The 25,179-nt window shown below is 42.0% G+C and overlaps 1 protein-coding gene across 6 annotated transcripts in view; it reads left to right on the top strand.

Annotated features, from left to right (window-relative positions):
• Otud7a (OTU deubiquitinase 7A) overlaps positions 1-25,179 on the top strand; it is a 356,745-nt gene that overhangs the window by 223,976 nt on the left and 107,590 nt on the right. For all 6 annotated transcript variants that reach the window (XM_040730948.1, XM_040730940.1, XM_040730942.1 and 3 more), the window contains one exon: positions 655-809. In XM_040730948.1, coding sequence (XP_040586882.1) covers positions 659-809 — 151 coding nt within the window. In that variant the 5' untranslated portion in view covers positions 655-658. The remainder of the gene's footprint in view (positions 1-654; positions 810-25,179) is intronic.

Raw genomic sequence — 25,179 nt, 5'->3', positions numbered from 1 at the left:
CTCCAGCTGTTTCAGGCACCCATCTTGTTCCTCTGCCTGCAACTGTTCCGTTCAGGACATCTGACATCCTGTAAATGCAGTGGGGCTGTCACTGTGAATGTGAAAACTCAGGGAGCTCCAGTTAGCCAGGACTGAACTGGGAGTCTCTCTTAACAGCCAACAGATTAGATTTCAGCATACTACAAGACACAGCACAGATCCCAGTGCCCCGTCTCACAGTGCTGCCTAGGACTGATGCTTCAGTGTGGCTTTAATGATGTAGCAGCTTACATGTAAAGAAGGGAATTATTCAAAAACTAATTCAGAACTGTGCAATGGAGGTGGTAGGGACTTCTGACTGCTGGGACTCTGGTATGTGTGTATAAGTGTGCATGTGTGTCAGTGTGTATGTGAGTGAGTGTGTATGCATGTGTGTCAGTGTGTATGTGTGTGAGCGCGTGTGTGTCAGTGTGAGTGAGTGTGTATGAGAGTGTGAGTGAGTGTGGGAGAGAGTGTGTATGTGAGTGTGTGTGCACATGTGCGTGTGTCAGTGTGAGTGTGTGAGAGTGTCTGTGTGAGTGAGTGTGAGAGTGTGTGTATGTGAGTGTGTGTGTGGGCACGCGTATGCCTCTGGTCCACTGCATGGTGAGAGACGCCCTCCTCTTGTCCCTGCAGATGGATGGTCTCTAGCCTGCTTCCAAACCCGCCCTCGGCTGAGTGCTGGGCAGTGCTTCTACATGATCCTATGACGCTTGATATGGACGCAGTCCTGTCAGACTTTGTTCGGTCCACGGGGGCAGAACCTGGTCTGGCCAGAGACCTGCTAGAAGGTATGTGGACCTCATTGTCCCCAAACCACTCATTCAGGTGTGAACAGAAGATGAGGGGGGTCTTCATGGCCTCACTGTGGTGTCACTCAGACAGCATTTGGCCACTTTCGAAGTAAAATGAAGTGTTAATGTTGGGGATGGAATTCTTCTGTCTTGCTTGCCATTATTTGGGACAGGACATGGATCACCAGCTGTTAATATGCACAGAGAGAAAGATGACAATGCTGGTGAATGCTTCCAGAGAGTTAGCCCAACTAACAGTAATCATTTTTAAGAACAGTATATTCCAGTGGAGTCACATTCAAGAATATACTTTCCATGGAAACCTTCTCTCCTATCTTTGTCTTAGCTGAGACACAAATATCTTAGGCCAAAGTTATGGGGGAAAAAACTACCTGGTAACCAGGAAATGAAATGCCCCCTTGGACTTTGCAGGTAAAGTGCTTGAGACATGCAAAGCATGTGCCTGGTGTAGATGGGGTATTCCTAGGGCTCTCTCTATTCAGCCGTACTCATCACAGACTGGGATTGACCTTGGTTCTTCCTCTTGAGTGACGACACAGTTGAAGCAAGGAAAACTAAAAAGCTGATAACTGCTGCATAGGACATTCAGGCATGGGACAGAGGGGATTGTTTTTCAAGACTGATCTGCCTCCTGTACATAAACCACTGTGGAGTTGGGAGCTATTAAGTATTATAAGCCACAGTGACTCTCAGGGTCAGTTAGAGAAAACCGAATGACTAGGCATTTTCATAAACAGGGGTAGTTCCTGAATGTTGGAAGCTCTTGTTGGGGTGCCAAGGAAATCTTAATGCACGATCTGAAGTTTTCCCTTGGCCTCTCATTATTTCAGCCCAATTCATGGTTTCAGTGATGCGTGGTCCTTGCTACCCTGTCTCCATGCTATGTGAAGTCCCTTGAGCTCCCTGCTGCTCAGGTTACTTCTGTAAAGCAGCCTAGAAAAGAACAAGTTCTGACAGAGGCTGCTATGATGCTGGTCCATTCCGGACCCCTGCTTCTCAAATGAGAATAGTCGATTATTTTTGCTTCCTTTATCCTTAGGTGATTTTTTTAAGGGGGAGCAGGAGGATTTCTCTTTACATTGGCACCACTCACCTTTACTCGATAATCGTGAACAGTTGAAGGTGACCCAGAATCTTGCTGCTGTAGCCAGCTGTTGTGTCTCATTTCTCTTTATTTCCCTTGCACAGACTCCAAACAATATTATTTCTGCTTTTCTTCGTACTTTTTTTAGTTACGATACACAAAAACTGGATTTTATGTGCCAATCTATGCATTTTAGCATATGGTTGGATTCCTGTGATAGCCCTGCTGTCAGGCCCAGGGTCTCCAAGGGCTGGGTCCCAGCCAGATCCTCAGGCAACCACAGATGAAACCTTTGCACCGCTGGCTTTGTCTCTCCACAGAGAAGAGTTGTGATCATGGAGTCCTATTGTTTGATCTTTCGGAACCAGCATTTCCCTGGCGCCTAGTCCATCACTGCTCCTAAACTGACCTGACTGAGCATCTAGGGAATAAAGAAAAGACAGACAGATACACAGAAAGTTGTTGTGGGTTGGTCTGGACTCTCTGCTGGAGAAATCACAGCACCTCAGAACCACAACCTGTTTACTATATATGGTGGAACAGAGGCTGGGCTGTTGCATACAGGTAAACAAGGAGGTGGGGTTTATGGTTCACAGCTGAATCAAGGAGACAAGTTCAGCTAATCTCAGTAGGAGCAGTCTCCATAGGGGAGCAGTCTTCAAGCCTGCAAGCCGTAAGGTTGGGATGGGATAGGATGGAGAAAACTACGGAGAGCATTTTCTGCATATACTATCCACACAGGGACCAAAAGGGAAGGCTTTGCCATTTCCCTCCAAGCCACACCCCAGGGGAGAAGGCTTTGTCATTAAAAGATGGGTCTGAGACCAGGTGGTGGTGCCTTTAATCCCAGCACTGAGGCAAGTTCCAGAACAGGCTCTAAAGCAACACAGAGAAACTCTATCTCAAAAAAAAAAAAAAGTGGGGGTCTGAGGCTCCATGGTCCTTGACATGTCTAGGTCATGTCAACACACATTCACTCAGGGCTTCACTCACTCAGGGCTTCCTCTGTTCCCTGCAACTCAGTACAATTCCTGAGAGTTCATCTCAGTAGTTTCTTTTTCATTGCTGAGTAGTAAGATATTGACCATAGTTTGTGGATCTAGTCATCTGCTGAGGGGCACTTCAGTTGTTACTAGTTTGCAGCAGTTACCCTGAAATGTCTGCAGATATCTACAACAGACTTTCTGTGAAGGCACTGTTAACTGTACCTAAGTCGGGCTCACTTGCTGCCTATGGTGTGTTTTTGCCTATCCAAGACCCTGGCCTGGCATCCTGTTTCCCACAGTGGTCGGCCAGCCTGAGTCCCTACTAGCAGCACATGAGACACTGTCTAGGCCATGTCCTCGCCAGTTTTCTTTGCTTCTGTAGATTTTAATCATGCTAATAGGAGTGTGGTGGTATTTCTCAATGGTTTGGTTTTCATTTACCCAACAGCTTATGGTGCTAAACTAGTTTCATGCCAGGGTGTGTGTGTGTGTGTATGTGTGTGTTTGTTTTGTCTGAAAAATCCATCTTGTGAAACTTCTGTTCATACTTTTTACATATTTATAACTTAAATCTTTTTCCTGCATGGGAGCATCAAAATGTCTGCATATAATGAGTTCAAATCCTCTACCAGATACACTGCTAGGCTCCATCTTCTCCTCATGGAGGCTTTGCTGCTGGAAGATAAGTTTGATACAATTCAGCTGGCTGGTTTTATAGTTTGTACCTCACACCTGCGGGAGTAAGAGCCTTGATGCAGCTCCAGAGCCGAAGCTCTTCTAGAATGTACTCATAAAAGTTTTACATTTTTGAAATATGATTGTTTTTTATTTAAATAGAAGTTAATTTTAAAAAACCTTTTACATTTTTGTGTTTTCCACTTAGATCTGCGACCCATTATAAGTTTTACTTTTGTGTGATGTGTGGGGTTTTGGCTCAGGTCCATTTTTACTTATATGAATGTGAGTAGTTTTAACACCATTTGATGAAAATGTCCCCTGTCCTCCACTGAATGAGAATTACCTCTTTGAAAAGCACCCAAGTGCATGTGTAGGAATCTATATCTGCTGTTGCCCGTGGCATCTGTTTCCGTAGCTGGCAAGTATACCATGTTGGCTCCTGCCGTGCAGTGATTCTCACAATCCGAAGGCGTGATCCTCCAGAATTCACTCTTCCCTTTCAAAATGATTTCACGGCTCCATCTCCTTTGCCTCTCATCAAAATTTTGGGATGACCTTGCCTCTTACTTGGAAGTGGCCAGGGATTTTGACTGGAATTCTGTTGTGTTTAAGGACTCCCTTGCTACATTAAATCTTAACTGATGAGGTTCAGCCCTATTTTCTATTTTTATTGGTCTTGAGTTCTTTCATCAAATTGTGTAGGCATCAGAGACAGTTCATACCTGCTTTTTTACATTTGAAAATGAGAGTCTTGTTTCTTGAAATGGTAATTCAATTTTATCTGCCTCTATTGTTCATTGCTAGAATGCTAAAATATAATTACTTATGTATTGAGGTTTTAGCATGAAATGGCCCTAAAGTTAACTTAAATACTTAATTTTTAAATTTTTTCTTTTATTGAAAATACATTTTTTTCTGATACAATATCCTGATTATAGTTTCCCCTCCCTCTATTCCTCCCCGCCTCCTGTCCCCTCTGGATCCACTTCCTTTCTGGCTCTCGTTAGAAAAGAAGAGGTTTCTAAGAGATAACAACCAGCCGGGCATTGGTGGCGCACGCCTTTAATCCCAGCACTTGGGAGGCAGAGGCAAGTGGATCTCTGTGAGTTCGAGACCAGCCTGGTCTACAGAGTGAGTTCCAGGACAGCCTCCAAAACAATACAGAGAAACCCTGTCTCGAAAAAAAAAGAGAGAGATAACAACCAAATATGACAAAATAAAATAATAATAAGATAAAGCAAAAACCGTTATACCACATTTGGACAAGGCTAGCCAACTGGAGAAAAAGAGTCCTGAGAGCAGGCACAAGAATCAGAGACCCACTCATTCTCATACTCAGGAGTTCTATAAAAGTTCTAAGCTGTTCTACACGATCATAAGCATTGTCTTTTTCCTTCTGGTGCTATAACCACATGCTCAGCTCTCCACTTATGTTTCAGTATTGCTTCATCGCCGAGACTTTAGGTTTTGTGAGCATACAGATCACATGCATTTTTCGTTATTGATACCCAGTTACACACATCTACCATGTTTTGAGTTAGTAAATTAATTAACGAATAAATCTCAGAATGGTGAAAAAATACTAAGCTAAAAGCTGTAATATATACACAGAGAAATGCCTCCTCTTGTAGGCCCTGTCCTTGCTATTTCAGTTTCTATGAGTTCATATGCACCTTGCTTAGTTGAATAAAAGGGTCTTGTTCTCCTGGTGTCCTCCATTCCCTCTGGTTCTTTCTGCCTCCTGTTCAGCAGCCATGAGCTCTTGAGGGAGGAATTTGGTAGAGACATCCCATTTAGACCGTCTTTCCAAGTAATGTCTGTCTATGGGTCTCTGCATCTGTTCCATCTGCTGCTACAGGAAGTCTCTGATGATGACTGGGTAAGGCAATGATGAATGGGTATAGCAGAATATCACTAGGAGTCAATTATTTGATACTTTTTTAGAACAATAGTGTCTGGTTTTTTTCTAGGTCTCTGGGCTATCTAGTCTCTGGTTCTTGATCACTCAAACAGTGTTGGATATGGGTTCTGTCTCATGGACTGGCCTTAAGTCAAATCAGACATTGATTGGTGACTTCCACAAGTTCTGTACCACCATTACCCTAGCATATCTTACAAGCAGGACATATACACATCAAAGATTTTGTGGCTGGGTTCATGTGATGCTTCTCTTTTGGTAACCTGAAGAGTACCTTCCCTCACCAAAGACACTAGAAAATAGGGGTGAAGCTATGTAGGTACCAACTGGACTTTTCCATGTTCAATGAGTTGTAGGGGTGTTGTCCTCTGCAACAGGCCCCCTCTGTTGTTTGCAGAGAGGAACCCATTGTTTTTGCAACAGCTTGGGTTATTTGGAGATTTCCATGGGCTCCCTGCGCCAACAATTCAATTGAATGAAATCCAGTCCTTCATTAGAAGCCTCATTTGAGATGGCAAATTGAGACTCTGTATCTCCCATTACTAGGAGACCTCATTAGGATCACCTTCATATATTTTAGGAAGTTTTCACTGCATTAGTTTTCCATATCATCCCTTAAATGCCTCCCAGTTCCAACTGTCCCACCACCCCCACCCCCACATTCTCTCCCTCAGTCCCATTGTCCTTTCCTCTCCCCATCTGATCCTCCTGTTCCCATCCCCACTCACCCTCTGTCCACCCATAAAATCTGTTCTATTTCTCCTTCCTAGGGAGTTTGTGTCCCACCTAGACCCTTACTCTATACCTAACATCTCTGGGTGTATGGATGGTAGCTTGATTATAATTTACTTAATGACTAATATCTACAAATAAGCAAATACATACCATATTTGTCTTTCTGAGTCTGATATTCTTCTAGTTACATCCATTTGTCTGCAAATTTCAAGATGTTATCTTTTTGCAGCTGAATAATACTCCATTGTATTAATATACCACATTTTCTTTAGCCATTCTTCTGTTGAGGGATATCTAATTGGTTTCCATAGTTGAACAAGCATCCTTCTGGTAGGATGAAGCATCCTTTGGGTATATGCCCAAGAGTGGTAAAGTAGATCTTAAGGCAGATTATTTCCCAGTCTTCTGAGGAAACACCATACTGATTTCGATAGTAGCTTTACAAGTTTGCACTCCCACCAGTAATGGAGAAGTGTTCCCCCTTATTCCACATCCTCACTAGCATGAGCTGTTACTTGTGTTATTGAGCATAGCCATTCTGACAGTTGTAAGATAGAATCTCTAAGTAGTTTTGTTTGCATTTTCCTGATTGTTAAGGATGTTCAACATTTCTTTAGGTGTTTCTCAACCATTTGAGATTCCTCTATTGAGAATTCTGTTTGATATCTAGTTTCTTAAGTTCTTTATATATTTTGGAAATTAGTCCTCTACTGGATTGGAGTTGATAAAAAATATTTTACCATTCTATGGGCTGCTGCCTTGTCCCAATGATGGTGTCTTTTGCCTTACAGAAGCTTTTAAATTTCATGGGGTCCCATTTATCAATGGATGATCTTAGTGTCTACACTATTGGTGTTTGATTCGGAAGTCTTCACCTTCGCCAGTGTGTTCAGGGCTATTCCCTACCTTCTCCTCTACCAGGTTCAGTGTAGATACAACATAAAACTGGATGGTTTTATGTTGAGGTCTTTGAGTCACATGTATTTGAGTTTTATTCAGGATGATAAGTATGGATCTATTTGCATTCTTCTACATGCAGATATCTAGTTTAATCAACACCATTTGTTGAGTATGCTGTCTTTTTTTTCCAGTGTATATTTCTGTCTTCTTTATCAAAAATCAGGTGTCCAGAGATATGCAGATTTACATTTAGATGTTCAATCCAATTCCATTGATTGTTGAATCTGTCTTTATGCCAATACGGTGTGGTTTTTATTACTATAGCTTTGTAGAACAACCTGAAATAGGGAATGCGGGACCTCCAGCAGTTGTTTCATTGTTCAGGAGTTTTGGGACTCCCTGTATGTCTTAAGACTCCCTGCATTTCTTCAGTGTCTGCTGTTATGTCCCCCTTTTCATTTCTGATTTTATTAATTTGCATGTTCTTTCTCTCTGCCTTTTGGTTAGTTTGGATAAGGGTTTGTCTATCTTGTTAACTTTCTCAAAGAACCAACTCTTCATTTCATTGATTCTGTGTAATGTTCTCTTTGTTTCTGTTATTGATTTCAGCCCTAAATTGTTATTTCTTGCCATCTACTCCCCTTAGCTGTGGTGTTAAGTTGCTAATGTGAGATCTCTGCAATTTTTGTTGTTTGGTTTGTTTTTGTTGGGGTTTTTTGTTGTTGTTGTTTTGTTTTGCTTTTATGTAGGCACTCTGTGTTATGAGCTTTCCTCCTGGCACCATTTTCATTCTGTCCCAGAAGTTTGAGTGTGCTGTGTATTCATTTTCATTGACTTCTAAAAGTCTTTCATTTCTTTCCTTATTTCTGCCTTGACCCATTTTTTTATTCAGTAGAGAATTGTTCTGTTTCTATGAGTTTGTAAGCTTTCTGTTGCTTCTGTTGTTGTTAATCTGTGGTTCTGTGACAGGGTGCAGGGAGTTATTTCAATTTTCTTGTATCTATCGAGATTTGCTTTGTGTCCGAGTACATGGTCAGTTTTGGAGTAAGTTCTATAAAGTGCTGAGTAGCTGGTATACTCTTTTCTTTTGTATTTGGGTGAAATGTTCTGTCGTTATCTATTAGGTCAATTTGGCTTATAATATGTTAACTCCAATATTTCTCTGCTTAGTTTTTGTCCAGATAACCTGTCTGTTGGCAAAAGTTCTTAAGACTGCTTCCTGCTGACCTGGGGGGTGTTGACCATCTCTGGGGGAACTTCAGAAATCTGGTGTGTTGCCACATCCTGGTTGCTCCATTGCAGTCTAGGCTGTATTGAACTCTCTGGCGCCTCTGTAAATCTGGCAAGATGTTAGTAGAGGACAAAGTTAGGTTAAAAAAATTTTTTTCTTGGGTTCTGGTATTTGAGGGGAAGATTCTAAGATGAGGGAGGGATTCCCAAGGGGTCCCAAGATGAGGGAAGGGAGTGACAGGACCAGGGAGCGGTGAATCTGACCTGTTTGGATGTATCCAATTTGGCTTTCTAGAACTTACAAGAATCCTTTGAGTTTGTGAAAACATAAGTATTAGACATATCAGCAGCATATTTGTGTTAGAAAAGACTTGGCTGAAAGCATTAACATTTTTTAAACTGACAGATATTTTTAGCACAATGAAAAGCACCTTAATTTTGAGCTTGTAGTTATGATCATAAAGTGGTATAGTTGTTTAGCACTCTGTTGGAGTTAGATTAATAGCTTATCAGAACTTTATTGATTAATGTTAAGACTATGAAAGAGAAACCTGGAACATACTTTACTTTTTTAATGTCTCAACTTACTTAATTACATTACCATCTTATATAGATAAACCTTAGAATACCTGTTCCTGAAATCTGTTTTATGATAGAGCTTTGCCTTGTCTGTTATTTTAAGTTGGCAAGGCTACCAGCCGTCAAAAGCATCAGAGTTCTTGAGAAGGATAAGATTTTACCTGAGACTGGAGAATGAGAGACTTACTATCTGACTGTATGGACAACCACCCCCAAGGGCCTCCACAGTTGTTGAAATCAGAGGCTCCAAGAACACCTGCGTTTTGCTGATAGTGAGACCTGTGGATTGGGGACTTTTTAGGAAGGCTTTCTTACCGTTGACCCGAGCAATGTGGAGAAAGTTGATTCCAGTGTCCTCTTGTTCATGGCCTGAAGAGTCCTTTGAAGCAGTTGAGGTGAAGGGCAGGATTGTTCAGTGACCAGCGTTGCCACTTTGTGGGCAGAGTTTCTTCAGTGTCCACCAGTCTTCTTGGAGGAAATGGGGTGGTGCCAGCAGCTGGCCTGTCTCTCTGTTATAAAAAGCTTTTAAATAAAACATTTAAATGCCATGTTCTCTAGATCTCTGAGCATTTGAGGACTGTTCGTCTGTTTAGTATATCTTAGTAGACAAAATTTATCTTTAGTGACTTAAGTACATTGGTGACTACAGAAAAATCTCTTTTGTAATAGCTTTACCTTTGTAAACAGCTTACAGGAAGGACTGGGTGTTGTAAATACTTTATTAATTTGAAATAGACCCTGTTAACTTTAAATGTTATCATCACTTAAGAGATATAACAATTTAGAAGTATTTGATATTTAGTTGAATTAAAGTTATCTTATTTTTTACACATACATATAGATACATTAAACAGGATTGGTTAAGTGTTTGATCCACACTTATAGCAAACAGATTTAAAGAGACAGTCAGTGATGAGAAGGGAGATTCGTTGTATAGAACAGGGGACCCTGGAAAGGCACAGTATTCCATATACAAGCCATGTAAAACTGAGTCAATGAAAGAAGAAATTAGAGGTAAAAATAAAAGCACAAAAGAGACAAAAAGTAAATGAATTGTATGTTAGCTGGCTGGACTGAGTGGGCATGTCTACAGCTAGGTCACTTGGTAAACATGGCGGCCTCAGTAAACACATTTCCATGGTTAAGATTGCATGGTTAAGATCGCCAAGATGACAATGTGAGATACACTCTCACCCTGAACTCCTGGGGGAGGGTCTAGGCCCTGCCCTGGATGAAATGACAGAGTATGGACACCCCCATGGAGGGCCTCACCTGGGGAAATGAGAGGATATTGGGGGGGCTGGGGGGAGGGCACAGAAGGAGGGGAGGGAAACGGAGAGGGACCTGGAACTGACTTGTGAAGCAACCTTGTTTCTAATTTAAATTTAAAAATAAATAATAAAAAAGAAAAAAATGAAACAAAAAAAAAAAAAAAAGATTGCCAAGATGGTGGCCTCTATAGGCAGATTCCATAGTGTCCCAAGCAGACACTAGCCCAAGCCAGGCCATTGTAAGCTGCTGGCATCTGTTTGGAGAAGGAATACTGTAGAAGCAAAGCTGGATAGAAAAGAGGAATTTGCCATTCCAAGCTGAATGAACAGGAGAGACAAAATAGGACACTCCCAGGTGGAAGGTGGCTCCCGCCCTGAGACAGGTTTAGTCACAATGGGAAGTAGCAGGAAGCCTCTGAGACAGGAGGGGGGCGGGGTTAAAGTTAGAAGAATGATATTTAGAGGAAGAAAGAATGTTGAAGAATGTTTAGCAGAGAAGTAGAGAAAAGCTTGAACATAAGGTAACTCCTTCAATCTGGTCCCACCCCCCATGCTCAACGGTCAGCCCTTAGGGGTTGACCTAGAGGGGGTCCTTACCAAATCGTAGTTGCTGTTGGATGCAAAATTTAGCATTCTGGTTGATGGAAAGTGGGCCGTTGGTCCCATGTTGCAGATTACCTGCGTGGTCACCTGCTGGGTGGGCAGGCAGCCAGAGCCACAGGGAGAGCCTGTCTGGGTCAGGGAACCAATGTTGTTAAAATGTCTAGGTTTTCCCAGTAACAGGAGTTTTATTGGTGGACAGGGAAGGAAAGGGGGGTGAGAGGTAACCAACCCGTGCAGAGAGAGAGAGATAAGATACGAGAGAGGGGGGGGAGGGAGAGGAGAGTAAGACAAGAGTAAAAGAAAGAGAGATGAGAGTAAGAGAGAAGATGAGATGGAGAGGAAGACAAGAGTAAAAGAGAACGTAAGCAGGCAGGGGTCAGTCCTTTAAAGGGGTCCTTTGCACCTGCGTGGTTCTCACCGAACTCTGGGCTGGCCAGAGTGCTGCCTGAGTGCATCCTGCCAGGTAACAGGGCAGGCCAGCGTAATGCCTGAACCTTTCAGTGGTGGTAGTATGTGCGTGAGTATGTGTATGAGTATGCACGTGTTCTCACACATGTGCTTCCCTTCTTTTGTTTTTGCTGATATGAGAATAATTGTCCCTTGTGTTTTTATGGGCATTGTTAACCTTGGAGTTTTCCTTCTAGAATCTTCTGCAGGGCTGGAATCGTAGATAGATATTGTTTAAATTTGGATTTATCATAGAATGTCTTGTTTTCTCCATCTATGGTGATTAACAGTTTTGCTGGGTATAGTAGTCTAGGTTGGCATCGTGGTCTCTTAGAGTCTGCAGGACATCCATCAGTCCAGGCCCTTCTGGCTCTAGAATCTCCACTCAGAAGTCAGGTGTTATTCCAATAGGTCTTTGTTACTTGCTTTTTTCCCCCTTTCAGCTGTTAATATTATTTCTCTGTTATGTATGGTTAGTTTTTTGGTTAGGAAATTTCTTTTCTGGTCTAATCTATTTGGTATTCTGTATGTTTCTTGTAGCTTTATAGGCATCTCTTTCTTTAGATTAGAACATTTTTCTTCTATGACTTTGTTGAAAGTATTTCCTGGGCCTTTGAGCTGGTGTTCTTCTCCTTTCTCTATTCCTCTTATTCTTAGGTTTCATCTTTTCATTGTGTCCCAGATGTCCTGGATGTTTTATGTCAGGAGTTTTTAAGATTGAAATTTTCTTTGATCAGTGTATCCATTACGTCTGTTGTATCTTCAACACCTGAGATTCTTTCATCTCTTGTATTCTGTAGGTGAGGCGTGCCTCACTGGTTTCTGTTTAATTCCTAAATTTTTCATTTACAGAATTCCCTGAGTTTACGTTTTTTTTTCCTTTATTGCTTCTATTTCAATTTTCAGGTCTTGAATAGTTTGTTTTGTTGTTGTTGTTGTTTTGTTTTTGTTTTTGTTTATTTTTACGAGACAGGGTTTCTCTGTATTGTTTCGGAGGCTATCGGTCCAGCCCAGCCTCGAACTCACAGAGATCCGCCTGCCTCTGCCTCCCGAGTGCTGGGATTAAAGGCATGCGCCACCACGGCCCGGCCAGGTCTTGAATAGTTTTATTCATGTCCTTCAACTGTTTGTGTATGTTGTCTTGGATTTCTTTAAGGGATTTCTTTGTTTCTTCCCGTTGCTTGTTTGTCTTCCTCAGTTTACAGGATTGTCTCCTTTCCTCATTAAGGACCTCTACCATCTTCATATAGTTGGTTTTAAGGTCTTTTTCTTGTGTTTCTGCTATGTTGGGAAGCTTAGGGCCTACTGTCATAGGATATCTGGGCTCTAGTGGATGCCCTGGATGTTACTGATTGTGTTTTTATGATGGCATCTAGGCACTTGGGTTTTGGTTGATTATAGGTCTAGGTGCTGATTTCTGCATTTGTCTTTGTTGGGTGAGTATTTTGTTCCTTGGTTTCTGTTTCTTTTCTGGGATTTGGAGAATATGATGGCTGTGTTGCTTGTTTTCCTGGCCTGATCATTGTATGCCCTTGATTTAGCAGGGGGTGCCTCCTGGGGTTGGGGGCTGGAACAAAGTACCGGATGGGGGAGAGTTAGAAGAGAAAGAACTGTGGAATCTCCAGAAGATGTGAGTGGGGGAGGGGAGAAGGCTGCCACAGGTGTTTTGCAGCAGAGCTGAGGATGAGACTGGGGATTTCGATCTGGGGACAGGGAGAGATCTGCAGGTAGCCTACCTGGTATTCTGGCAGGCATAACCTGTGGGTTAGCCAGAGGTGCCTGCTGGAGTTGAAGACTAGGGAAAAGCGATGAGTTGGGAGAGGGAGGTTAGGAAGGAAAGGTCTGTGGGATCTGCAGGAGGGGTGGGGTGGGGGAGGCTGCAGCTGGTGTTCTGTTGCAGCAACCCTAGGGGTGAGACTAGAAGATTGGAATTGGAGGGGAGCAAGGAGTGGTGAAGGTCTTCAGTTAGTTTACCTGTTTCCCTGTGCTGCTCAGCTGGTGTGTTCTCACTGAATATGTGCTGATGTTGGAGGCTGGGGGGATGGGGTGAGTTGGGGTAAGGAAGGTCAGGGAAGAATGGGTTTGTGATCTGTTGGGGATGGAGTTCCTGGAGAAGGGGAGAACACAGCAGGTTTACCGCTACAGAGCTGGGGGTGAGACTTGGGGTTTGAGATGTGATGGAACAGAGAGGTGTGAATCCACCTTCAGCTGACTTGCTGCTCTAGGGGGAGCAGCCATTCGGTTAGCAGGGGGTGCCTGCTGGGTTTGGGGACTAGGACAAAGCACTGAGTAGAGAGGAGGACAGGATGGGGATGAGAGCAGGGAAGCAGGGACGGCTGCTGCAGGTGAACTGGGGAAGAGACTGGGGCACTGGATTCCTGGGAAACAGGGAGAAGAGCAAATATTTTTTTCTAGGAGGTATAGGTATATGTATGTGTGTGTGCATGTGCATGTGTGTATGTCCTTAAGATTTTAACAAAGGTGATCATGTTACCTCTGAATAGGGAGTTTTATTCTCTCCCAGTAAGCTAACTATAATTTCCATAAAAGGTTGAATGGAAATATGTAAGGCACCCCTAATTTCAGGGAATGTGGTCAAACATTCACCTTTACTCAGAAAATAGACTAGGATTCTGTGTGTGCTCATGGTCCAGCAGAAGACATGCCAAATGTATGGAAGATTTTGTCCAGAATCGATGCTAGGTGTCCCCTATGGACTGTCCGCATCTGTTGACACCATAGCAGTTTCTCCCCATCACTGTTCACCTCCTGGATTATACCACCTGCCCATTCCTGGTGCTGCAGCCTTCCAGCAGTTACTCTAAATGTTTGTCTGCATCAGGTATCTCCCTCCTCTGCTTCAGGACTCAGATGATGGCCTGTTGCAACCTTTGTTGCTGCCTGTGGGCTCCTCCGGCTGTTAATTGCCTTTCTCCAGCTCATTTTCTGTGCATTGTTTGAACTAGGTTGTTGCTAATGATATCCTTGTGTATTTAGCAATTCTTTCATCCTTCTGTCAATTCCACACAGGCTGCAGTCATCAGAGAAGAGGGAGCCTTAATTAAAGAAATGTCACCCTCCAGTTGATCTGTAGGCAAGGTTATGAGAAATTTTCTTGATTAATTATTGGCATGGAAGGACCCAGACCACTGGAGGCTTTGCTAGCTCTGGGCAGATGGTCCTGGTGCACATAAGAAAGCAGGCAGAAACTGATGGAAGTAGATACAGACCCACAGCCTAACACTAGGTGTTCAGGGAATCATGCAGAAGACTGGGAGAAAGGATTGTAGGAAACAGAGGGGTCAAGGACACCACAAGAAAACACACAGAAGCAACTAACCTGGGCTCATAGGGGTTCACAGAGACTAAACTGACATCCAGGGTGCCTGTATGGGACTGATGTAGGCCCTCTGCATATATGTGACAATTATGTAGCTTGTATCTCTTGTGGGACTCCTAACAGTGAGAACAGGGACTGTCTCTGACTCTTTTACTGGCTTTGGGGATCCTACTCCTCCATACTGGGTCACCTTGCACAGCCTTAATACATGGGGAGGTGCCTAGTCTTACTGCAACTTGACATGCCTTGTTTTGTTGATACTCGTGAGAGATCTCCCTTTCCTAAACAGAAAGGGAGGAGGAGTGGATGGGGGAATCAGAAGGGGGATGGGGAGAGGGACTGGTGGAGAGGAAGAAGGAGCAACTTCGACTAGGGTGTAAAATAAATTATTATTTAAAGAAGGAAGGGGATGGAGAGAGGGAAGGAAGAAGGATGGAAGGAAGGAAGGAAGGAAGGAAGGAAGGAAGGAAGGAAGGAAGGAAGGAAGGAAGGAAGGAAGGAAGCTAAGCAAATCATAAGGAGCAAGCCAGTAAGCAGCATTCCTCCATAGTCTCTGCTTGGGTTTTTGTCCTGACTTCCCTTGATGATGGACTGTTATGTGGAAGTGTAAGCTAAATAAACCCTTTCCTCCAGTTGCCTTTCAAAATGGGTTTCATCATAGGGAAGAAGTCTCCCCAAACAGAACTGGTTTTAATTCCATGGCTGCCCCTTCCCTTGATATATAGAATGGCTTGGAATTCAGGGCACAGAAAAAGAAATTTTCAGGAGAAAAAAATGAGAAGTTTTCACATTTTAATACTATAAAGATCTTTTTTTGTGTCAATCCAGAAGCAGAGAGCTTCACTGCAACAATGCCCACTTCTAGGTTGGCGCTACACTGTGTTCACATGGAGACTATTGAGGACAAAGAACAAAGCCAATCCTGGTTCTGTGGAACATTGTAGTGTAGCCATCTCCTCCATCTGCCCAGACTCATTTGTTTGACTTTGGATTCTTTTTTATTTACAGATTAATAGATAAAGTTGTATGTATGTATAATGTATAGCATGATGTTTGTAATATGAATATACAGACACACATACATACACACACACACCATGGCATGTCTAAATCTAAATCTGTACATTCACTAACACAAGGTTCATTTTGTGGTGATAACACTTAACCATCCACTCTCTTAGTATTTTTTACAAAATAAAATATGTCATCATTAACATTACCCATTAAACTGTACCGTGAATCTCCGAAATAAGGTTCCCTGATGTCCTCTGACTGCCACATCCTTGCCTCTGAGTTCCACTTTTTGTTTTAGTTCTTTGAGTTTTTAGTCTCCTAAAATGTTTTGATCATATTCCTATACCCCCAGATCTTTCCAGATCTATCTTCACTTTCTCAAATTTGTTTATCTTTTTAAAAAAAACATTTAAGATTAATTCATGCTGTCCAAAATATTCTTGGATGTGTGGTCTTCCACTGGAGCATGGTCAACTTTCTAGGGGCCTTTTCCAGCAGACAGTTACCAGTTACTGTCTTAATTAGGGTTTCTGCTGCTGTGAAGAGACACCATGACCATGGTAACTCTTATAAAGGAAAGCATTTAATTGGGGTTGGCTTACAGATCAGAGGTTTAGTTCATTTTCTTCATGGTGGGAAGCATGGTGGTGTACAGGCAAACATGGTGCTGGAAAAGTAGCTTAGAATTCTACATATGGATCTGCAGGCAGTGAAAAGAGAGAGATCCACTGGGCCTACCATGGCTCACCCTAAAGCTCAACATCAGTGACATACTTCCTCCAACAAGGCCATATGTCCTAATCCCTTCAAACAGTGCCACTCCTATGAGCCTATGGGGGTCATCTTCATTCAAACTACCACACTCTCCATGACAAGGGATAGGATCAGATGCTCAACTTCCCTCTCCATACTGTGATTTGGGCTGGCATGGGTTTTGTAAATGCTGCCACAACTGCTGTGAGTTCATATGGGCAGCTGCCCTGCTGTGTCCAGATACTTCCTTGTAGTCATCCACCACCTCTGGATTTTATACCCTTTCTGTGTTCTCTTCCACAATGTTTCCTGAGCCTTGAGGTCTTATTTACAGCTTGGCCAGTTATGGGCCTATATTAGTCAGTATCTACTACAAGTAGAAGCTTTCACCAATGATGGTTGACAAGTGTATTGATTTATGGATAAAATAATAATTCATTAGGCATTGATCTAATACTATGTCCAGTTACAGACATATTAGTAGTAGGTTATCTCGTAGGCCTATGACCTTCTAGCCTTAGGTTCTTAGCCCAATAATGGTGCCAGATATGGGTTTCTTCTTGAGGAATAGGAATTAAATTTAATCAGAAAATGGCTGAGTATTCCCATGATATCTGTGCTGCACCAGTGGGACTGTCTTGCCAGGCCAGTCATTGTTGTAGGTCACAGGGTTCACAACTAGGTGTGACTGATGGTTACTTTTCTTCTCCAGTGGTATGCATAGTACATTCCAGTACTAAGAAGCCAGTATGGATGAAGCTTCCAGGTCCATACCCCTTGATTTTCTCATGTTCTGTGACACAACTATGTGGTGGTATCATCAACAATAGGGTTTTACTGTCAAGTTCTAAAGAGCATCTAAGACCAATGGAGATAGCCTACAACATTTGAGGGTCTGTGGTACCTCAGTGTCCATCAACACCAAAAGAAGAGACCTAGTCCTGGCATTGGGCCTTTAATTTGTTAGTCTCCAGTGCCCAATAGGGACATTGTTATTTATTATAAGGTAACTACATTTTAACTCTCTCTCTCTGTCTGTGTATGTGTGTGTGTGTGTGTATATTGTTAGAAGCTTTCTAATATACATAATATATGCTATATGTTATACATATATATGTTAGGAATATTCTACAATAATAGATTTTGGTATGTCTTTCAAAAATTCTTCAGTGTTATCTCTTCCTCTACTCTATCCTTTCCACAATTCCCCAGTTTAGTACTTTATGTTCCATCATTCCACTTATATCCTTTATACCACTTAACTCTATCTCCCCTCTCTTGAACATCACTCCCCATGACCATTAATTAATTTCCTGACCTCTATGAGTTTTCCAAATGAAATACACATATACGAGAATTCAAAGCTACCATCCACAGATGAGCAAACCTGCAGCATTTGCTTTCTGGTAGGTCACCTCACTAAGAATGATTGTTTCCAGCTCTACCCGTTTACCTGCAAATTTCATCTTTCTTATTAATAGCTGAATAATATTCCATTGTGTAAATATGCAGCATTTTGTTATCCCTTCATCAGATGATAGACCTCTCCATATCCTGGCTATTGTGAGTAGAGTAGTGATGAACGTGGATGAACAGATATCTCTAGAATAGGATATGGAGTCTTTTTGGTCTATAACTAAGACTAGTACAGCTAAATTATATGGTATATCTACTTTTTTTTTTTTTTTTTTTTTTGGTTTTTACGAGACAGGGTTTCTCTGTATTGTTTCGGAGGCTATCGGTCCAGCCCGGCCTCGAACTCACAGAGATCTGCCTGCCTCTGCCTCCCGAGTGCTGGGATTAAAGGCATGCGCCACCACCGCCCGGCCTCTACTTTTAACTTGATTGAAATCCACACTTGTCGGACCTGCTGTGCGGCCTGCATCCGAGAATGTAGCGAGGTGATCGGGATAGATGACACAGAGACGGGTCGGTTGCTTTAAGAAAACTTTATGCTTCCCAAGTCAGCTTAGGAGGAGATTCCAAGTCCGCTTAGGAGAGAGAAGTCTCAGGAGAAGTCTCCCCAAGAAAAAAGAGCTTCCCTTTTTAAGGACTTTTGCCATCCATTTACATACCATTCTTTCCAGACTTCTCACCCTCCTGGCTGGTGGTTTAATCTCCGGCCCCAGAATCGGGGAGACACCACAGGGGGGACAGGAAGAGGCATCTAGCCGTAGGGGGTGTGAAAGGCATGGTATTTCAGTGAGCAAGCCCTTATCTGAGCCCCATCAAGAGCTTTAGCACTGAATTGTTTTCAGTAAACATTACACAGCTGCCTGCTCCCAGGCCAAAGGGGAAGTGGGTTTCTGCTCAAGGTCTGGTGTCCCCACACACACTGATTTTTATAGTGGTTACAATAGTTTTTTATCTTTGTTTTATTTTTTATTTCAAATAGCTTGTTATGCATGTCAATCCCAGTTCCCTCCTCTCCTCCCGCATCCCCACCATACCCCCCCATCCTCCCACCCTATTGCCAATTCCTTCCACATAGGGGATATCTAAAGTCTGTCATTTCACTCAGGGTAGGGTCCAGGCACTCCCCTAAGAGTCCAGGCTGAGAGATCATCCCTCTTTGTGTTATGGACACACAGTATCTGTTAGTATTCCAGGGATAAACACTGATCCACTGCTCAGGACCCCATAGGTTTCCCAGGCCTCCTCACTGACTCTCACATTCAGAGGGTCTGGATCAGTCCCATGCTGGCCTCCCAGCTGTCGTTCTGGGGTCCAAGAGCTCTCCCCTGTTCAGATCAGCTGTCTCTGCTAGTTTTGCCAGCCCATTCTTTGCCAATTTGCTCATCGCTCCTCTCTCTCTGTCGCTGGGTTCCTTGGGTTCAGTTTAACTGTGGGTGTTTGCCTCTGCTTCCATCCGTCACTGGATGAAGGCTCCAGGATGGTTATAGACATCAAGTTCATTATCAGGAATGGGCATTCGGGGTGGTCTCTACACTATTGCTTAGCTTGCCAATCGCTGTCATCCCTTTAGATCACTAGAGGTCACAATGGTGCCTGATCTGTCTTCTAACCTATGATTCCCTCTTCCCCCTATCCTACCCCCCATCAACCTTCCTGTTCCCCCATGACCTACTCTCTCTTCCTCTTCTCCCCCTCTCTATTTCCCAGCTCCCCCTCCCTCCACCCCTCATCATGTTCCCCATCTGTTCAGAGGATCTTGCCTCATTTCTCTTCTCTTGGGTACCATGCATATCTTGTATGTTCTTTCCTGTTTCCCAGACTCTCTGTCATTGGAAGTGCAGACTGGCACTCTCCTGGTCCATGTCTAAAATCCATATATGAGTGAGTACATACCATGTTTGTCTTTTTGTGACTGGGTTACCTCACTCAGGATGGTAATTTCAAGATTCCATTGTTTTTTTCTGCTGAGTAATACTCCATTGTGTAAATGTACCACATTTTCTCTATCCACTGTTCAGTTAAGGGGCATCTAGGTTGCTTCCAGGTTCTGGCTAATACAAATAATGTTGCTATGAACATAGCGGAGCAGATGCCCTTGTTGTATGAATTTGCCTCCTTTGGATATATGCCTAAGAGTGGAATTGCTGGGTCTTGTGGTAGATTGATTCCCATTTTCCTGAGCAATCTCCATACTGATTTCCAAAGTGGCTGAACAAGTTGGCATTCCCACCAGCAGTGGAGGAGTATTCCCCTCTCTCCACATCCTCTCCAGCATAAATTGTCTTCGGTGGTTTTTTTTTTCCGTGTTTTTGATTTTAGCCATTCTTACAGGAGTAAGATGGTATCTCAAAGTTGTTTTGATTTGCATTTCCCTGATGGCTAAGGATGTTGAACACTTTCTTAAGTATCTCTTGGCCATTTTAGCCTCCTCTATTGAGAATTCTCTGTTTAGTTCTGTACCCCACCTTTTAATTGGATCCTTTAGTGTTTTGGAGACTTGCTTCTTGAGTTCTTTGTATATTTTGGAGATTAGCCCTCTGTCAGATGTGGGGTCTGTGTATATCTACTTTTAACTTGATTGAAATCCACACTGATTTTTATAGTGGTTACAATAGTTTTAAATCTCACCAGCAATGAGTAAGTGCTTCCTTTTCCAACATCTATGCTAACATTCATCATTTGTGATTTTTTTAATATTAACCATTTTATTTTGACTGGGGTAAGATGAAATCTCAAAGTAGTTTTATTTGCATTTCCCCAATGGCTAAGGATTTTTAACATAACTGTTTCTCAGCTGTTTGTGTGCCATCTTTTGAGAACTGCTGTTTAGTTCTATGCCCCATTTTTAAAATTGGGTTGTTTTCTGTGCATTTAGTGTTTTTAGTTCTTTGTATATTCTAGATAGTAAACCTCTGTCAGATACATAGCTGGTAAAGTTTTTTTTCCTCTTGATGTAAACTGCCTCCTTACTCTATCAATAGTGTCTGTCCATTGCCAGACAGAAACTTTTTAGTTTCATGAGATTCTTTTCCTTAATTGTTGGCCTTAATACCTGTGCTGCTAGGTTCCTGTCCAGAAAGTCCTTTCTGTGTGCATGAGTTCAGTATGTTTCCTACTTCTCTTCTATAACATTCAGGGACCAGATCTTATACTGATGCCTTCCTTCCACATGGAGTTGGTTTCTGTGTATGGTGAGAGATGAAGATTGATTTTCACTCTGATGTGTACATGCACGCTATCCAGTTTGACCACCATTTGTTAAAAAATGCTGTCTTTTCTCCAATGTGTGTTGTTGGCTTCTTTGTCAAAAATCAAGTGACTGTAGGAGTATGGGTTAGGTCTATTGATTTATGATGTCATTTAACTGCAGGGTTTCACTATTTAGGTTTTTTTTCCCCCAGAAGACCTAACTATTGGTTACCATTGGGTAGTAAGATCACACACTATCACAGTATTGGGATTCATCTGTGGTTTTAATCCTAATAGTGTTTCTCTTATGAAATTAGCTGTGCATATGTTTACCATTCTCATGGGTCTGAGTTTGGGTTTGCTGTGTATGTATTTAGGATTATAATACCCTCTTCTTGAATGTTCCTATTAATGAGGACACAATGCCCCTCTTTGCCTCTTTAGATTCATTTTGGTTTGAAGTTAATGTTGTTGGATATGAGAATAACCACACCTTCTTCCATGTTCCATTTATTTGGAATCCCTTTCTATCTTTTTACCCTGAGGTGGTGTATATAGTGGTCATGAGGTGTGTTTGTTGGAGGCAGCAGAAAGATGGATCCTGTTTTCTGATGCAGCCTGTAGTCTGTGTCCCTTGATTAGGAGTTGATACTACTAATATTAAGATTTATTTGTTCAACAATGTGTATTGATTGCCATCATTTTGTGACTTTTGTAGAGTTCTATTAGGCCTCTCTTGATTCAGTGTTCTGGAATTGATTTGTTCCTTGTCCCTCCTTATGTATGTGTATATCTAACATTCTATTCAGACCTACATGTTCCTTCCAATATCCTCCCTTAAATCTAGCTTATTAGTTACAAATTCCTTAAATCTGGTTTTGTCCTGATTTTCCTATCTTTTAAAACTCAGTTTGGCTAGGATGACATTTGTGGTCTTTCATAATTTGTTGATCATTGGTCCAATCTTTTCCGGATTCTATGGTCTCTGCTGAAGAGTCTGCTGTGATTCTGATGGCCTTGTCATTGTAAATGAGTTTGTCCTTCTTTCTTGTTGCTATTAATATTCTTTGTCTGTATATTTAGTGTTTTGATTATTACATGGCATGTGGAATTTCTTTTCTGGTCCTGTCTATTTGGTATGCCTCTTGGATCTTGATAATCATCTATTTTCTTAGATTAGGGCAAATTTGCTTCTATATTTTTTATTTATTATTTAGTTAAAAATTATGCAATATATTGTGATCATTTTCTTCCTCTTTACCCAATTCATCCCAGATCCTACCTCAACCTCCCACCCACCTAACTTCTTCATGCCCCCCAAATTTTTAAAAACATAAAACCAATAAGATAAAAAATGTCAAAACAAAACACAAATACGTACACTATAATAATAAAAAAATTATGTCCAATTTGTGTTAGGCAACTACTCCTGAACATAAGGTCTACCCTGAAGTGTGGTTGGTATATCCAATGACATTCCACTGGACTGATTTTCCCTTTCCTAGCAGGAATCAATGGCAATTAAATAACTTCTTGATTAGGGGTGGGACTTTGTGAGCCTTCTTCTCAATTCTGGGATTTGTCTGGTTTGGAATTGTGCTACCATAGTCTCTGAGTGTGTGTGTGTGTGTGTGTGTGTGTGTGTGTCTGTGTCTGTGTCTGTGTCTGTGTCTGTGTCTGTGTCTATGTGTGTGTCTGTGTCTGTGTCTGTGTGTGATTCCCATTGTATTTGGAAGATGCTGTTTTCCTTGGAGTCATTAAACCACCTCTGACTCTTAGGGTGTTTCTGCCTCTTCTTCCCCATAGATTCCTGAACCTTGAGGAGAAGAGTTTGATGAAGGCATATGATTAAGGACTGAGTGTTCCAAAGTCTCTCACTCTATACCCATTGTCCTGTTGTGGGTCTCTGTGTTAATTCCTGTCACCTTCAAAAAGAAGCTTCTCTGATGAGAGTTGAGTGATTCACTGATCTATGGATATAGCAGTATGTCATTAGGAGTCATTTTATTGCTGTGTTCCTTTAGCAGAATAATAGTATTGTATTTTCCTATATAACCCAGGATCGATCTCTCTAGTCAGGTTCTTAGCCATTTTAGCAGTGTCAAGGATGGGTCCTAAATAAATTTTTTAAAAATCAGTTGGTTACTTACATAACATTTGTGCCACTATTGTACCAGTTTATACTGTACATAGGTCAGTGTTGTAGGTCTCAATATCTGTATGATATTGCTGATTACTTTTTTACTCCAATAGCATAAAAATGAAATCATCATATAATGGGGTAGCCAATGCCCCAATTAGATGTCTTTTCCGCCAAATAAAACCTCCAGTGCCAGGAATGGAATGGGTTATAGCTTGTTGAGTCATTGGTGAAAGGGGTCCAATAAACCCCTTCCCCCATAAGCATTACAAGCTATTGACAAAACTATTGGTTGCTCTCCATAAGTTGATTGTAAGACTCCATTGCTGAAGACACAACTTATGTATGTTCAGTGAAACATAGGCGAGACCAAGCTGGTACTCGGCTGGATGCTTCATCCCTATTGACTAGCGTTCATGGTGCTAGAGGTACTTTTCTTTGTTGATCCAGTTGAAAATATGTTCCATACCTTTGTCTTGGATGTTTCCTTCTTCTATACTTACTATTAGAATGTTTGCTGTTTTCATAGTGTCCCAGAGCTCCTTTCATGTTGTGTTCTTGAAACTTTTTGGGTTTGATGTTTTCTTTGACAGAATGATCCAGTTCCTTTACCTTGTCTTCAAGATGTAATATAATCTCTTCTGTTAAATCCAATCTATTGTTGGAGCTTTCCTCTAAACTTTTTGAGTTCCTGAATTTTTTCATTTCAAGTTTTATTTGATTTCGACTGTTTTTCAGAGATCCTATTTCTTTATTAAATTCTGTTTTCACACATTGAATTGTTGTGTTTTTTTTTCATTCAACTCTTTGTGTTTTTGCATTCTGTGAAAATTCAGAACACAATATTTCATGCAGGCATTTCTTCATAGCTTCTTTGAGTTCTGTGATCATATTTATTATTGCTATTTTAAAATAATTTTCTTGTATGTCAACTGAGTCAATTTTCTCAGGTGATATTACTATATGACTAAAATTTTTGTTGGATACTTGCTTTGGTTATTCATATTTGGGATTTTGCAATGGATTTTAAACATCTGAAATTAGGTAGTTAGTGATGTTTCTTGGTAGAGAACTTGTGTTTCTTTTTTGTTGAGTGGGTGTCTGATGTTCTCTTGCCTATTATCCCAACTTGTCAGATTGCTACATGAGGCTTAGGCTTCAGTCTTTGGACTCTTCTGTGTTGATGTTTAAATGGGGTTTCAGAAGTAGACACAGCTAAGTTCCAGCTGAGGTTTCTGAGCACAGGAGAAGACTTTCTATACAGTGAGCGTATTCTCAGAGTCAATCTTCAGGAGTCTGAGCACTTTTCTTCAGGTAATGGGTACTGTCCAAGTTGCCTATACGAATATGGGATTTTTTTATTTAAAAGGCAAGTGTGGGACTCATGGTCCTCAGGTGAGTCACAGAGGTGGGTAGAGTGGCTGGGCTATGCTCCAGGTTAGTGATGAGGGTAAGGACATTCCTCAGGTGGATGTGGCTAGTGGCACAAGTGAAGCTTCCCTACTGGAGGGATGTCTGAAGAGAGGGGTACAGAAAGGCAAGAAGGATACAGGATCATCAGACAGTTTACAGAGGTAGGTAGAATTACTGGTCTGTGTCTAGCCCCTCCCTGGAAAGGAGTAGTTGGCACTGGGAATCTTGCATCTACCTAGAGAAAGGTTCAAGTGTGTGCAGTGGGGATGTGTGAAGCTAGTGGGGTTACTGGAGTGGGGGCTGGTGTCATGAGGGAAGCCTAGACTCCCCAGTTAGGGTTAGGGTTAGAGAGATCTGGCAGGTGTGGACGGGGTTAATGGCACAAGTTGGCACTGACTGAGATGTATGCAGAAAGGGGCACAGGGGTAGGCAGTTCAGATTTTTTTTAAACAGCAACTGATGAGTAGCTAATGTGTTGTGCCCAAATTCTGAACCCCAAAATCACTAAAAGGCCCATTCAATGCAAAAGCAAAAAGTCTTTTATTGTAGTTGTTTAACGAGCCAACCCCATTAACTCAGGCCTTCCATCCATCCACCGCAGCAGATGGCTGGAGAAAGGCCCTGAGAAACCACCAGGCAGGGATCTTATA

The sequence above is a fragment of the Mesocricetus auratus genome, unplaced genomic scaffold (assembly GCF_017639785.1).
Source record: "Mesocricetus auratus isolate SY011 unplaced genomic scaffold, BCM_Maur_2.0 Super-Scaffold_4256, whole genome shotgun sequence".
NCBI lineage: Eukaryota > Metazoa > Chordata > Mammalia > Rodentia > Cricetidae > Mesocricetus > Mesocricetus auratus.
Note: the sequence above shows the minus strand (reverse complement) of the source record. Positions and strands in the feature narration are given on the sequence as shown.